Below are 15,658 nucleotides of genomic sequence, written 5' to 3'. Positions count from 1 at the left end.
ACCACAGGCGCCCGCCACAAAGCCCGGCTATTTTTTGGTTGCAGCCGTCATTGTTGTTTGGTGGGTCTGGGCTGGGGATTCGAACCTGCCACCTTAGGTTTACGTGGCTGGCGCCTTAGCCGGTTGAGCTATAGGCGCCAAGCCAATTGATGTGTTTCTTAAGACTATTTTCTTGTAGTGTTTCTGTTGTAAGAGTTATTGGTCCTATGGAAGTTTCCTAGGTCTGTATTTTACTTATTACAACCCTGTGGGGTCATTTACCATGTTTCTTTCTTTCCCCCTTTATTTCCTACAAATCTGCGGCTAGATCTAGAGGTTTGGTCAGATTCAGATTAGATTATTTTCTTGAAGACTACTTCAAATGTGGCATTGAGTACTTTGATATAGTACATAATTTATAGTTGTTTCTCAACTAGGATGTTATCAGCCACTGGTGACTGGTTCCCAAAGTCATAAATTAATCAGGGGTTGAACACTGCTGTATTAGATATGCTGTTTTTTCTTTTAACTAAACCTTCAGACATGTCCATTATGTTTATTCCACTGGATCAAATCCTGGGACTGGAGTTTCTAGATAACTTTAAGTGTTTTATGTGCTTGTTAAATTATTCTCCATAAAGTAGTATTTTCCAAGTTGCAGATCATGATCCCTTTAGTTGGTTGTACCTAGTGATTAGAATTTTTTTAAATATCAAGTAGGAAAAAAGAGGCAATATCAGATTATATCCCACACAGTTAGAATAAACTGAGTTTCATGAAATTCCTTTCTGGTGAGCGTGTGTGTGTATATAGGGTCACAGGGTGAAAAAATCACTTTTTGTCTGGTTGCAGTTGAAAAGTTTGAAAATCAGTACCACACAGTCAATGAGAGAGGATGTTCTCGGTTCCTTTACCAATACGGGGTTGAGTTTTTATTTTAATTTTAAATTAAAAAAATAATTTTAGAGACAGGGTCTTGCTCTGTCACCCAGATTGGAGTGCAGAGGCATCATCATGCCTCACTGCAGCCTCCAACTCCTACTCAAGCAATCCTACTGCCTTTGCTTCCCAAGTAGCTGTGACTACCGGTGCATGCCACCACACTCAGCTAATTTTTAATTTTTTTTTAATAGACACAGGGTCTCTCTTTGTTGACCAGGCTATCTTGAACTCCTGGCCTCAAGTAGTTGTCCCACCTTGGCCTCCCAAAGCACTGGGATTACATGCATGAGCCACTATGCCAACTCCTGAGTTTAGATTTTAATTTTTGCAAAATTCATGGATGAAATATGACACCTCATTCTCAGTTAAATATGTAGTTTAACTAATCATGAGGTCTATTGACCATTCATACTTGCCTAATGATGTCAGCTATTCATTTTCAATTGTATATGTATTAATCCATAAATTGTCTGTATATTAAGTCACTTAATATATAGGATGCCCATAAAGTCCATGTGCCAATTTTACTCTGTTAAACTACTTAAAATTTCACAAAAACTTTATGCCCACCCCATATAATATATAATGCTCTCTATATGCAGCCACATAAAAAGTATGTGTATTTTTATTTATTTATTTATTTATTTATTTATTTTTGTCTGTTTGCCTCTAGATTTCCCGTCACTGTTTATGGTCAGGTGTTTTTTCTTTTTCTTTTTGTTTGCTTGCCTGTGATGTTATAGCTGTTCTCAATTTTACACAGCCAAATTATCAATCCATTACGTATCATACTTAAAAAGTTATTTCTTATTCTCAGGGTACGTGAATGTTAATCTATATTTTAGTCAGTCTCTTACAAGTGCTACCAGTAACTAATTCTGAGTTTGGTGAGAAGTAGAGCCCTAAATTTACTTTTTCTAAACAGCTTTCAGATTATCTGAGTATTACAGATTAATCAATCTATCCTTTCCCCAATGATTTGCAGTGTCATCCCCATCATATCATAAATATTATATGTGTGTGTATATATATATATATTTGGATTATTTTTCTAGGCTTACTAGTTTACCATAAGGTCTGTCTGTCCCAGTCCCAGTACGACATTGTTGTACTTTTGTAATACATGTCTAATACATGGCAGAACATGTCCTCCCATTAATGCAAAGCGTTATTCTTCCAAGAGTTATTATTCTCCTTTGAATTATTCTTAGCTACACTCACAATTCTTCCAGATCAATTTTAAAATAATTTTATCTAGCTAAAAACTGCCAATAGTATTTTTTACTATTGGGATTGTATTAAATGGACCGCTTTTACTGGAGAGAGCTCAATCTCTTAACTATATTTAGACTTTTACTTAGTAACCCTTTCATTCAAGCTTTTTTATTATTCAATACATTTTTATAGTTTTTTAATATTAATTCTACATATTTTTTCTTGCAGTCCTGTTTTTTAAATAAAATGCCTTTCATGGTATTTTCTAATTGCTTATTATCATTATAAAAATGTTGCTAATGGTTTAATATCTATTTTGTAACTGGGCATCTAACTATGTCATTTCTTAGTTCAAATAATTTCTGATTCATTCATTCATTTGTGGTTCATTTAGGTTCTATATTATTTCTAAATAATGTTAATATATTCCTCTTTGCCAAGGCACCATAGCTTTCTCAGTTCTAACATGATATTTCTTGTTTCTATCAATTGTTTTATTAGACTGGCCAGAGTTTTGTATATTTCATTGGTTTCAAATAATACATTTTTAGGCTTAGCTTTTTTTAATCTGTGTTTAATGTAATAATTGCTGGTTTTGCTAATAATTATTAATAATTCCTTTCCTCTTCATTTAATTTTCCAAAACTTTTATGAAATTTATTTTTATTTGTTTTTTCTTACAATAAAAAGCTTTTCAGATTCTTAATTCATATTTTTAGTTTTATCCCATGCATTCCAACTGGTGCTTTCATGGATATTACTTACTAAATTCTTTTAATGATTCATTTTCATTTCCTCTTTGATCTAAGAGTTATTTGGATCAAATATTGTACTCTTATTTTTTTAAGTTTTGTCCTTCACTAGTAATTTTTAGTTTTGTTGTATTATGATCAGAAAACATAACTTACAGGTTTTCACTGACGTTTTCTCTGTTGGAATCTTTTACATCTGAAAGTGTCTCTTGTTCTTCTTCACCTGGTGTTGAATTTTTGTATCACAATCTTTCCTCCTCAAAAAGGTAAATGCTACTTCCCCTTCTGACATTTATTGTACTAGATTAACTGCAGTGTCAATCTGAATTTTTCCTTTCATGATGACCTTTTAAGAATAGATTGTTGTAGAAATTCTACCTCAGAAATTCAAAAATTTTTACCAGCCTATTTTTAGGTATACGTTTCTATTTTGTTTGTTGGGTTTTTTTCAGTGAAGCTTTTGAATCTGCGTGCTGTGGTATATCCCTTTGCGGTGGTGACCATTTCCTCTACTATGTCTTCTGATTATGACTTTCCCTTTCATAACTTCCCTCTTTCTAAAATTATTACTTTGTGTATATTTTTAACCTTTGAACCTTTTCCTCTGATTTATGGAAGCTTTCTTTATATCACCTTCATCAGTGATTCAGTTTTATGCAGGATCTAAATGTCAAGTCTCTGCCTTAGCTGGACTTTTTTTTTTGGTATTGACAGAGTCTCATTTTATTATCCTCGGTAGAGTGCTGTGCCATCACAGCTCACAGCAACCTCCAACTCCTGGGCTCAGGCAATTCTCTTGCCTCAGCCTCCCAAGTAGCTGGACTACAGGTGCCTGCCACAATACTCAGCTATTTTTTTGTTGCAATTTGGCCAGGGCTGATTTGAACCCGCTACCCTTGGTATATGGGCCCGGTGCCTACCCACTGAGCCACAGGCACCACTCCGTTAGCTGGACTTTTTTCAATATAATTATCATGTTTTTCATCTGAAAGAGTGATCTTAAGGGAAAGACATGCAATAATCTCCAAAGTGTTCTCTCCTTTGAGAGAGTAACTTAGCTTCAGGCTCATTTACATTGATCCCTTAGACTCAAGACTTTTCTGGATGCCTGAATCATTCAGCAGACCCCATAGCATTTCTGCTTACTATTTTTTTCCTGGGGGTAGGAGTAGGATAGGGGAATGTTTGTCTAGGTGGCTAGAGATCGTGTGACTCTCTGTTCCAAGTGACTGGCAGGTTATTTCTTCACTCAGGATAATTTCTTCCTCAATCTGCTTCTACCCTGCTCTGCCTTACAGGAATCCTTCTAGTTTTCATGCACGTGGATGGCATCTTTCCTGATTTCCAGCACAGATCCATATTCTTCCCCCCCCCCTTTTTTTTTTTTTTTTGCAGTTTTTGGCCAGGGCTGGGTTTGAATCCACCACCTCAGGCATATGGGGCTGGTGCTCTACTCCTTTGAGCCACAGGCGCCACCCTAGTCTCCCTTATTTTAACAATTGTTTTGTTGGGTTCAATTGGTGTGGACAAGAAGGTAGGGGGGAAAAGGGATAGAACTTTTATATGCAGAGAGAGGCTCAGATTACCATCTGTTACTAAACAGATAACCCTTTGGGCAATTGGACTATTTCATGAGCTTCAGTTTACAAATCACAGTAACTTGCCTTGAGTCCTTCTTTCAGGTGTCCAACGTGGAAGTTTCTGCTTTACTCATTCTGTCTTCACCTCATTCTTTTTGGTTTTGTTCACAGAAAGGTGTAGACAAGGAGTTCTATTTGTTTCCCACAGTATTTGATGAGAACGAGAGTTTACTTCTGGATGATAATGTCAGAATGTTCACAACCGCCCCTGATCAGGTGGACAAGGAAGACGGAGACTTTCAGGAGTCCAACAAGATGCACTGTGAGTACCTCGTCACCCGCCGCTCGTGCTGCCAAGCTATGTCAGCACCGCATTTGGAGTGCTTTTAATTGAACCAAAGCGCAAATAGCTTTACTCATTGATTCGTTTTCAGTAAGTGATTTAATGCAACAGTGCTCTGAGAGTAATACTATATATCATTGGTTATTTGTTGTGTTAGTCAATTCCTCATCATTTCACTTACTTCAGGGTAATTAGATGGACTAGATATGTCAATTAGATGAATGGTCCCTGAAGTGTGGTCCTTAGGTCAGAAGCTTGTCCCAGCAGTGCCTAGAGACTTGTTAGAAGTGCAAATTCTTGGGCCCCAACCCTTACCTGCTGAATCAGAAACTTTGGAGTCCCGTCCAGCTGTTTAACAAACCCTCCAGGTGATTCTGACGTATACTCAAGTGTGAGAACTATCAGATTAAATATGTTTCTCATCTGTGGCTCAATAATAACAGGCTCATTTGGTTATTCATTGTGTAGGAAGATATGATGATCTCTGCTCTCAAGGATAGTCAGTCTTGCCTGCACATTGGAACCACCAGAGAGTTTCTGACACTCTACCAGTGCCCCGAACAACCCCCCCAGAGATTTCTATTCCATTGAATCCTAGCAGGAGATTTATTTTTTAGCTCCCAGTATAATGCTAAAAGGTACTTAGGATTTAGAGGCAGCGAGCCCATTGTTCAAAAGAGCAAAGGACAACAGTAAAAATTATTATAACCAGTAGAATAAAAAATGTAAATTTGTATTACAAACGGATGCTTTTTGTTTTAAAGCTAGACTGAGTCACACTACCCACAGTCTTTAAAATAATTCTTCTGATTCTGCATTTTTGCATTTTGGAGGTGTCACAAATATGATCCATTGGAAATAACAATGAGAAAAGACTTCCTGCAGATACTCTTCCATTATTTAAGATGAATCAGAAGACTTGTCATCTAGAATAGCAACACATTCCCATACGTGGTGCCCAGGAAAAGCTGTTATTATTCATAGATTCGGGTGCTCCCAATCAAGACCATTGGAAGAACTGGGAATAACAGCTAGAATCTCACTGTCCCAGCTGGGAAGAACAGGAACAGTGAGACTCCCGGGGTGCCAGGGACACTGGTGCAGAATGTCCAGATCTATGCATCCAGCCGTTCTTTCCAGCGAGGGGCTGTCCTATAAGTGCTGGGGGCAGCAAGGAGTTGTAGACACACACTCCTGATACATGAGGGCAGGCAGGCCTGAACAGGTCTTTAAAAAACTTTTTAAAGAAAACTTTGCTCTGAAAGTCTGGGAGGTTGTCATGGAGCAGAACCTAATTGCTTTCAAAATGTGATTTCCCCCACTTTTACAGCCATGAATGGATTCATGTATGGGAATCAGCCCGGTCTTAACATGTGCCAAGGAGACTCAGTCGTGTGGTATTTATTCAGCGCTGGAAATGAGGCTGATGTACACGGAATATACTTTTCAGGAAACACATACCTGTCCAGGGGGGAAAGGAGAGACACAGCAAACCTCTTCCCTCAAACAAGCCTCACACTCCTCATGCAGCCTGACTCGAAAGGTATATTTCTTTAAAGCCAAGACAAGGCTCTATTAGACTGATTTGTGTGGTTTTCATTTAAAATTCTGTGGCAGAATGTGTTGGGTGATAAACTCATGCCTTTCCCAAGCCTCCTAAGTACCCTTCCCTCCCTCAGAAGAGCAAGTCTGGGCCACTCTCAGCTGAAATATGTATTACGCAAGTCTGTTCCCTATTTACTGGGAAAATGGGGAGCAAGAAAATGTAGCAGGATGTAATGTCTTGTTTCCTTATGGAATCCTTAAGGCAATTCAATTCCCTTGTAAACGACGGTCCCTTTAAAGACAGTTGGAAAATCAGACTGGAAGAGGAATGGCTCCCGTAAAGACTCTGCAGCTAACTTTCCATCACGTCTCTGTAGCCTAGATGTCGTGTTGACTTGTTTGTTGCTTGCAATTGAAGAATCTATACACGAACTGTAGCCATGCAAATTCAGAGACACCTACAGCCCTAGCTCTGAATGAGTGGGACAAACTAAAACAAAAAAGAAAGCATTTTAATCAAAATGGAAAAATATACTCACTTGTTGCAGGCTTTATTTGGTTCATATATGCCACTAAAACTTAAGAAACATCCATTGCTACCTTTTCCTTTTTTAAACAAATGTAAATACAACAATAACAAAAGAGATAAAGTGTCTCCTGGTGCTGAGATTGGAACGAAGGGAGACAGATGACAAAAATGTATATTAATACAAATATGTAATGTGATTATGTGAAAAAAAAATGGGGCAGGGGAAGGGGATGGTGACTAGTGGAGAAGGTGTCAAGGTTATCTGAGGAGGTGACAAGGAGAGACCTGAACCAAGTGAGGGCATAAGCCATGTGGATATTTTGGGGAGAAGTGTTCCAGAAAGAGTAAATAGCAAGTGCAAAGGTCCTGAGGCAGGTATACACTTGACCTGGTCTAAGAATAGCAAAAAGGCCTATGGGGTGGGAGCAGAGTGAGTGGTAGGTAGGTGATGTGATCACAGGTGTGGGAAGCCAGAACATCTAACTGAGACCATGATAAAAACTTTGGTATTGACTCTGAATGAGGTGGGAGCCACAGTGGGCTCTGAACAAAGAAGTGACATATTTTCTTTCTTCTCTTTCTCTCTCTCTCTCTCTCTCTTTCTTTCTTTCTTCTTTTTTTTAAGACAGAGTTTCACTTTGTCGCCCAGAGTACCCTGGCTTCATAGCTCATTGCAACTTCAAACTCCTGGGCTCAAGCAATCTTCCTGCCTTAGCCTCATGAATAGCTGGGACTACAGGCACCTGCCATTATGCCTGGCTAATATTTCTAGTTTTAGTAAAGACGGGGTCTCACTCTTGCTCAAGCTGGTCTCGAACTCCTGAGCTCAAGCAAACCACCCATCTCAGCCTCCCAGAGTGCTAGGATTACAGGTGTGAGCCACTACAGCTGGCACAAGTGACGACATTTTTTTCTTATTTACCACACCAGGGACTTTTGATGTCGAGTGCCTTACAACTGACCACTATGCAGGTGGCATGAAGCAAAAATACACGGTGCAGCAGTGCGGGCGGCTGTCTGAGGATTCCTCCCAGTACCGAGGAGAGAGGACCTACTACGTGGCAGCAGTGGAAGTGGAGTGGGATTATTCCCCTCGCAGGGAGTGGGAAAAGGAGCTGCATCATTTACAAGAGCAAAAGTAATTCCCCAGACTCTAGCACTCAATATGTTCAGCTGAAACTGTAGGTTCCCCATAATTCAGAAAAGAATTATGCGAAATGGTAGAACCCATCTCCTTCACTGCCGCTTCTCTTTCCTCGCTGGAAACTTCCATTTACCCCGTCTGGTTCTCTGAGTCCGTCCTCTTGACTTTATTCCTCTCGGACGGTCTTTTCACTCTTGTGCCCTCATCTTGCCAGTTTTTTTCAAACTTAAAATGAATGCCCCAACTCCAAGCTGAAATACTATCGTCCTCACCAACTGTTTTCGGCTTATTTTTCCTCCAGAGATTTCATTATTAGTCTAACTATCAGTCATTCCACATTCTTAAAACTTGTATGTACAGAGTATTTTAAATGCGTTAGGGCAAGAAGATGTGGTCTTTACCCTCCAAGAACTTACAGGAAAATATGGTTCAAAACCACAATAACAGGTGCATTACGGAAAAGTAAAAAATTCCATATCAGAAAAGTACAGGATGGTTACTGAGCTGCAGGAGAAGGACGGCACACCAGCAGCCCCGCCATGTCCAGGGAGCCCTCTGATGCTCCCCCCACCTTCCCCTCCATCACCTGGCTCACATCCCGCACTCACCCTGTGTGGATGTGATCTGAGGGGCTGGGATGGGCAGGGGTTCGGGCAGGTTGCACAGCACACCTGGCTCCCAGGAGCCAGACCAGTGCTTCTCAACTGTTTTTATCTCATGGCACTCTTGAACCTATGGCTAAGCTTCTGCAGCCACATTTAAATTGTGTTGATCAAAACAGAGCATTAAAAAAAGAAAGGGATCTACTTACTGTGCTTTGAGGTTCTTTTGAAAATAATTTGATTAATGACCTTTATTCTTGGCACATCTAAGATCCTCTCAGGCCATACCGGTAGAACTTCACTGAGCTAGACAGAGGTTAACTGGTTAGCCAGACTGCAGCGCTTGAATATGGCATGTGGTATAAAGGGGTAAAAGTTTATTTTGAGATTGGGTTAAAATAGTTAGAAGGTTATAGGAACAATTCAATGAAAACTTCAGGAAAAAAAAGGGATTGAAAAAGAGGGGCCATTTTAGTTCTCATGGACTAGAAATATTGGACTCATAAAAGGTTAGAGCTATTACAAAAAAACACCTTACAGATGATCTGATCAAATAGCTCATGTTAGGGGTCAAGAAATAGAGGTTCCAACATGTAGTGACCAGCTGGAGGTCATTTTAGCTACTGGCAGAGTCAGGGCCAGGACTCAGGTGGTCCCGTTGAGGGGCCAGGTGTGCTTTCTGCCACACCTGTCCTTAAAGTCTTGTTCTTTCTGACTGGGATGGGAGAATGATGGTTAAAAACTACTATGACGACTTCAATGAAGAGTGCATTTGTATTCAAAATTTAAAACTTACTTCTCTTTTTATTAAGGCAAATACTAATTTTCATTTTTTGTTTTTTTTAAGTGTTTCGAATGCATTTTTAGATAAAGAAGAGTTTTTTATAGGCTCAAAGTATAAGAAAGTTGTGTACCGGCAATATACCGATAGCACGTTCAGAGTTCCTGTGGAGAGAAAAGCTGAGGAGGAACATTTGGGAATTCTAGGTATGTTAAAACAACTCTAGCCCAGCAGGTGAGGGTGAGTGAGGTGACGCCCTGAGCAGTAACAGTCAATCTCTGTCTACGGGTTTCATTTTCTCATATATCAAAGTCATGTATCATTCAAATAAAAACAAAAAATCGGCCATTCAATAAAAATAAGAAGGCTGTGTCTACTAAAAATATGGTATAGTAAAATATTACTTATTTCTCTCTGAAACAATGAATTATCCCACATATGATGAAGTTGTATACATTGATGTTTGCCACATCAATGCCTGTAATTTTAGTAAAAGTTCCAAGAAACTACTTTGTAATGAAATTCTTAACCAAATTCTACCCATTATCCTACCTACCCCCCACAAAGAGTATATTTACTTTTTAAAATTAAGACATAAATGGGGTGGCACCTGTCATTCAAAGGAGTAGGGCAACAGCCCCGTATATCGGAGATGGCAGGTTCAAACCCGGACCCAGCCAAAACTGCAAAAATAAAATAAAATGAAATGAAGATGTAAAATTAAAAATTAAAATGAAGATGTAAAGGATTCATCACAAGAAGAAATATATAAGGGGAAATTAATTACTGGAAGAAAAGGAAAAGTGGAGCCGTGCCAAGGCAGGGGACTAGCCGCTTTCAGGGTTTGAGGAATCGCTTTCAGACAGAATGTCTAAGAACTTGAGCAGCACTGGTCTCGAGCATATTTTTTGCAAATTATCAAATGCAGGGACCTGCCCCTCTGACCTCACTGTTTCCACTTGTCAGAGTCCCCCTGGGACTTCTTATCCTCGGCCCTAGACTAAGACAACAAGGGGAAATGGCATTGTTGCTGCAGCACAGAAACTCTACATAAGGCAGAAATGGTAAGGTCAGCGAGTGGGTAGCAATGGAAGGGTATCCTCGCCTTTCAGACACGGCACTGCCCTAAATTCCTACTCAGGAAGCTCTGCAAGCCCCAATGCTGAGAAATGAGAGCAAGGGCTGCAGAAGGACCCCCGACCAGACATCCAACTCAGTGTGATTAGGCCAACAGCCTGCACAGGACTTTCAGGACAGAGATACCCCCTGGTCTCCATCGTTAGGGTTTTAATCCCAAATCCCCTGGGACCCAGTATAAATCCAAAAGTATTATAGCATGAAGCCACAGGGGGGAAAGTAAAATACCTGATCTTTGCTTTTTACTACAAAGTTAGAACTTTCAACTTGATAGGCATATAAGCCACTCTTCCTTTTCACTGTTCCCAGGTCCACAACTTCATGCAGATGTTGGAGACAAAGTCAAAATTATCTTTAAAAACATGGCCACGAGGCCCTACTCAATCCATGCCCATGGGGTGAAAACAGAGAGCTCGACAGTGACTCCAACATTACCAGGTACTCGTGGTGGGGGTGAATTTTAATAGACTCTATAGCCTTTGCATAAATGATTATTGTCATAGAGGTATTCCTTCCAAATGAGTGGGGCTTGAGGAAGTGAAGAGGGAGATTTTTTTTGTGTGTAATTTTTGGCTGGGGCTAGGTTTGAACCCACCACCTCCGGCGTATGGGGCTGGTGCCTTACTCCTTTGAGCCACAGGCACTGCCCAGAAGGAGATGATTTTTAAGAAGGAATGCAGAGAGGTGTCTGTGTATCTTGTACAAAAAAAAAAAAAAAAGAAAAGAAAAAAATCCACAAGAGAGCTTTAAGGAAAAATGCTGAAAGGTACTGGACATCTACAAGTACTCTAAGGTGTGTCACAGAGATGGCACCTCCCACAGTGTGCACACCTAGGGTTTCCACACCTGTCTCCAGCACACTGGACCATAAGAGCCCCAGACTAACATTTGGAATTTAAATTCCCCGTTTGTAGTCCCGTGTCTGGCGTGTACTAAGAGCTCATGAAATGTTTTTTTTTTCTTAATTCACACAGAGGAAAAGCTTAAACAGATTACATACCTAGGTGTGTGTGTTCGTCCCCTTATGTACTATATTTTTTCTTCTATGAGTTGTAAAGTTGGCTTCTAGGAAAAGACCATTTCTCAATAACTTAGTAGTTCCCCCATATATCAAGTGAGAAAAAATAAGTTGCTCTGTAGAGAGCAATGTAGAAAAAATGAGTTGCTCGTCAATTTAGGGGAGCAGAAATAAAAAAAAAAATCCCTGCCCTCGTGGCCTTTATTGCCTTCTAAGAGAGATAAACACATACATAAATAATGTCAGGTAGTAAAAAATACTATGAAAAAGATGGGCAAGGAGTAGCAAGGGTCTATTTTAGGTGGGGGCATTGCGAGGGCTTCTTTGAGGCGGTGACAGGTGCCGAAGCTCAGGTTAGTGTGTGGGAAGAGATTCCAGGCCCTGGGAAGGGAGCGAGCACGTGTATGAGGAGCAGCCAGGAAGCCGGAGGGTGGAGCTCGGCGCACAGAGGACAGAATGTTAGGAGCCCAGATCCAGAAGGGCAGGAGGCGGGAGGGAGTAGGGAAGACCCTGGCGGCCACAGTCACAACTTGAGGTTTTGATCCAAAAACCCACGTGAGGGGCTGAGGTGAAGAGTGATGCTCTGATGAACACTTTCTACGGGACTGTTCCGGCTGATGTGTGGCTAAGTAGGAAGCAAGGGCAGAATCAGGGATCAGTGGGGATTGTTACAATCTGATGGTCTGGGTGAAAAGCGTAATCAGGATTCGGAACAGAGTGGAAACAGCTGAAGTAGAGAGACATCGTCATATTCGGGTTCCAAGGTGGTGCTAAAAGGACCAGCAGAAGATTGGGCGTTAGGGGGCGTTAGGGACGAGGGGAGTCCAAGGTGACTCCAGGGCTTGGGACATCAATCACTGGCAGAAGAGAGAGTCGGGAAGGGGTGTGGAAAAGAGAAAAAAATGTCACTTGGCAGCTTGTGAAAATAAGTAAAAGTAGAGGTGGCAAGACAGGAATGTGTCCAGGCAGGAACTCCACACGTGGGAAAGGTGAGGACACAGGAACAGCTCAGACTGAGGGCTCGTCCACCACATTCTTTTTTTTTTTTTATTAAATGATAACTGTTTACATTATTGCAATCATGGGGTACAGTTTGGTGTTTTCATATACAATTTAAAATACTTTCATCAAACTGGTCAACATAGCCTTCATGTCATTTTCTTAGTTATTGTGTTAAAACATTTATATTCTACTTTTAGAAAGATTCACGTGTACCCTTGTAAGACCACATTACAACAAAGATATTTATATGAGAATGTTTATTGTCCACCACATTCTTAAAGACCATCCCAAATGTCTTGCCTGAATCCCTAGTGAAGTCTGTGGGGTTCTGGCCAGTTACAGTCTGACAGCAGGAGTGTGGTGAGGTCTGCAGAGTGGACAGTGAGTGTGGTCAGGCTTGGGGCCTGGGTGAGGTCAGATGTCACGGTCTATTCTGAACAATTGTACGGGAAGCTCTGAGGTGACTGGAAATGGAGATCAGACTGGAGAAAAGCCTGGAGCACGTGGGGTGAGGGGGAGGGCCATGGCCAGGTAGAAGGGTGGACCAACTGGCTGTCTTCAAAGTGCCAAGACCCGGGGGGTGGTTATGTCCTGTACATGACAGAACAGTCCATGGTGTGACAGACAGCCCAGAGGAGGTAAACAGAATAAATCGGTGACCTGAGATGAAGAGGCGTGATGGCTCTTCACCAGGATCACAAGCTCGCTGAGGGCGCTGGTGAGGAAAGGGGAGACTGAGGGGATTAGGGCAGTCGGAGACAGACAAAGATTATGGGGAGGTGCTAGCCAAGGGAGGAACATCACCTGGTATTTGAAGAGAGAAAACTATATTAGGAAAACATAGTTGGTGTTAAGAAAAGATTAGTTGCAAAGTTTCTTCATAATTGTGATACTGCAATTGCCGCGTCCTGGCTTTGTGGTATGGCAGGCATGTCAGTTAGGCTAATTTATAATTGCCCCCCCAACCACATAAAAGTATCTCTTAGCATTTCCTTAAAACTAAATTCCTGAAAAGAATTTCAAGTACCATTATTTTTTTCTAAAACCAATGACGAGTTCCTGGGTCACGGGTTATCCAGGCTTAGTGTGTATGTGGATACACCACATAGAACAGAATAGACACTAATCTGTTAGACACTAAACCACATAGAATAGAACCAGACACTAATCTGTGACTGATTTAGGTGAAACGCGCACTTACATATGGGAAATCCCAGAAAGATCGGGAGCTGGAACAGAGGATTCTGCTTGCATTCCGTGGGCTTACTATTCAACAGTGGATCAAGTTAAGGTAAAGTTTAAAGCATGTATGTTTTGGGACAATTCCCAATATAGACACATAGGTAAAAGATGAGGTTAGCATTTTCCTTCAAATCCCGGGAAAATAAACTCTTCTGTAGTCTACTTTAGTAGATATGCCGCTACCTGTGACGGAGAGACAAAATCTAAAATTCCCTAGTATGATGCAGGGCAAAGGCTCTTCAGGATGTTAGGGAACTTTAGACTTTGTCTTAAGTGTCACATGTGGAGGTGAAGAATGAAGAATGGCGGCGTATTTGCCTCTCAGCCGAGGACCCTGGTGGAGTGAAGGAGAGCTTGGAGGGGGAAGAGACTGGGGGACCATGGTAGGAGTTGAGCAAATTTCCAAGACCTGAATCAACTATGGGGAGGGAGAGAAGAACTGGATGGAGTGATAGGTAGGTGAGTAAATTGAGCCAGGGTCAAGCAAGTGCTCGATACTGGGTATTTCAGAATTCCGGCTCAAATAAATGAGTAGATCGGGTGCTATTGATGACAGCATTTCAGTCATCTCTGGATTTTTAGAGACTGGGATGGTGTGGCTCATCTCAGGAGGTGACGAGTGTGTGTAGGAAACAAACCTACATTGTTCATTTGGGGCTCTTTTAAACTGCCGAGCCAATTCCTGGCTCTGTGCCCCTCTGCTACCACACGCTCTACCTACCACCCACCACTCTTCCAGGTTAACTACTGCAAAGGAAAAGTTACTGAACTGGCAGCGGCGTCCTGAGCAAAGTCTACTACTTAAATCAGGGCCTCCAACATTCCTGAGGCCCCGGGTGAAAAGGTCCAGGGCTCTGGAATCCTGACCTCTGGCAGCTGACTGGGGACTCTGCTTGTTTCCAGGACCTCTACAGTGGCTTAATTGGCCCGCTGATTGTCTGTCGGAAACCTTACTTCACAGTGTTCAATCCGTACAAGAAAATGGAATTTTCCCTTTTGTTTCTTGTTTTCGATGAGAATGAGTCTTGGTACTTAGATGACAACATCAAGACATACTCCGATCACCCTGAGAAAGTAAACAAAGACAGTGATGAATTCATAGAAAGCAATAAAATGCACGGTAGGATACGTGATTCTAAACCATTTCTCTCCTTTTTTAACCCTTTTCTTCTTCCATACAAAATTAATTCCTTTCAGTTTAAAATAAACCACTTTGTACGTGAGGCAGAATTTTGTTCAGAACTAATGAGGAACTATGTTCAAAATCATTTACTAATTTCTCTCCCGCTTTCATAATCTCATTCCCTTTTCAGTAAACCCACAATTAGGATTAAGGCTTTTAATGCAAAGTGACTAGGAAAGCAGCATGTGATTTTATTGGTATTAATTTCCGTTTGTAGTGAAATAAATCTATTACATCAAAAAAATTCTTTTTTTTTGAGACAGAGTTTTATTATGTTGCCCTCAGTAGAGTGCTATGGTGTCACAGCTCACAGCAACCTCAAATTCTTGGGCTTCAGCGATTCTCTTGCCTCAACCTCTCAAGTAGCTGGAACTACAGGTGCCCACCACAATGCCTGGCTATTTTTTTTTTTTTTGATAGAGACAGAGTCTCACTTTATCACCCTAGGTAGAGTGCTATGGCATCACAGCTCACAGCAACCTCCAACTCCTGGGCTTAGGTGATTCTCTTGCCTCAGCCTCCTGAGTAGTGGGACTACAGGTGCCCACCCAGCTATCTCTTTGTTGCAGTTGGGTTTGAACTTGCCACCCTCGGTATATGGGGCTGGCAACCTACCCACTGAGCCACAGGCACTGCCCTAATGGTGAATTTTTTTTTTTTTTTT

At 41.1% G+C, this 15,658-nt stretch overlaps 1 protein-coding gene across 1 annotated transcript in view; it reads left to right on the top strand.

The window, feature by feature from the left end:
- CP (ceruloplasmin) overlaps positions 1-15,658 on the top strand; it is a 41,711-nt gene that overhangs the window by 21,854 nt on the left and 4,199 nt on the right. The window contains exons 10-16 of the mRNA XM_003789471.3: positions 4,640-4,790; positions 6,142-6,354; positions 7,816-8,023; positions 9,479-9,618; positions 10,859-10,987; positions 13,754-13,860; positions 14,715-14,931. Of these exons, the coding sequence (XP_003789519.1) occupies positions 4,640-4,790; positions 6,142-6,354; positions 7,816-8,023; positions 9,479-9,618; positions 10,859-10,987; positions 13,754-13,860; positions 14,715-14,931 (1,165 nt within the window). The remainder of the gene's footprint in view (positions 1-4,639; positions 4,791-6,141; positions 6,355-7,815; positions 8,024-9,478; positions 9,619-10,858; positions 10,988-13,753; positions 13,861-14,714; positions 14,932-15,658) is intronic.

This window comes from Otolemur garnettii, unplaced genomic scaffold (genome assembly GCF_000181295.1).
Source record: "Otolemur garnettii isolate 467f Iridium unplaced genomic scaffold, OtoGar3 scaffold00032, whole genome shotgun sequence".
Classification (NCBI taxonomy): Eukaryota; Metazoa; Chordata; class Mammalia; order Primates; family Galagidae; genus Otolemur; species Otolemur garnettii.
The sequence above is the reverse complement of the archived record's forward strand: the minus strand, read 5'-3'. Positions and strand labels throughout refer to the sequence as shown.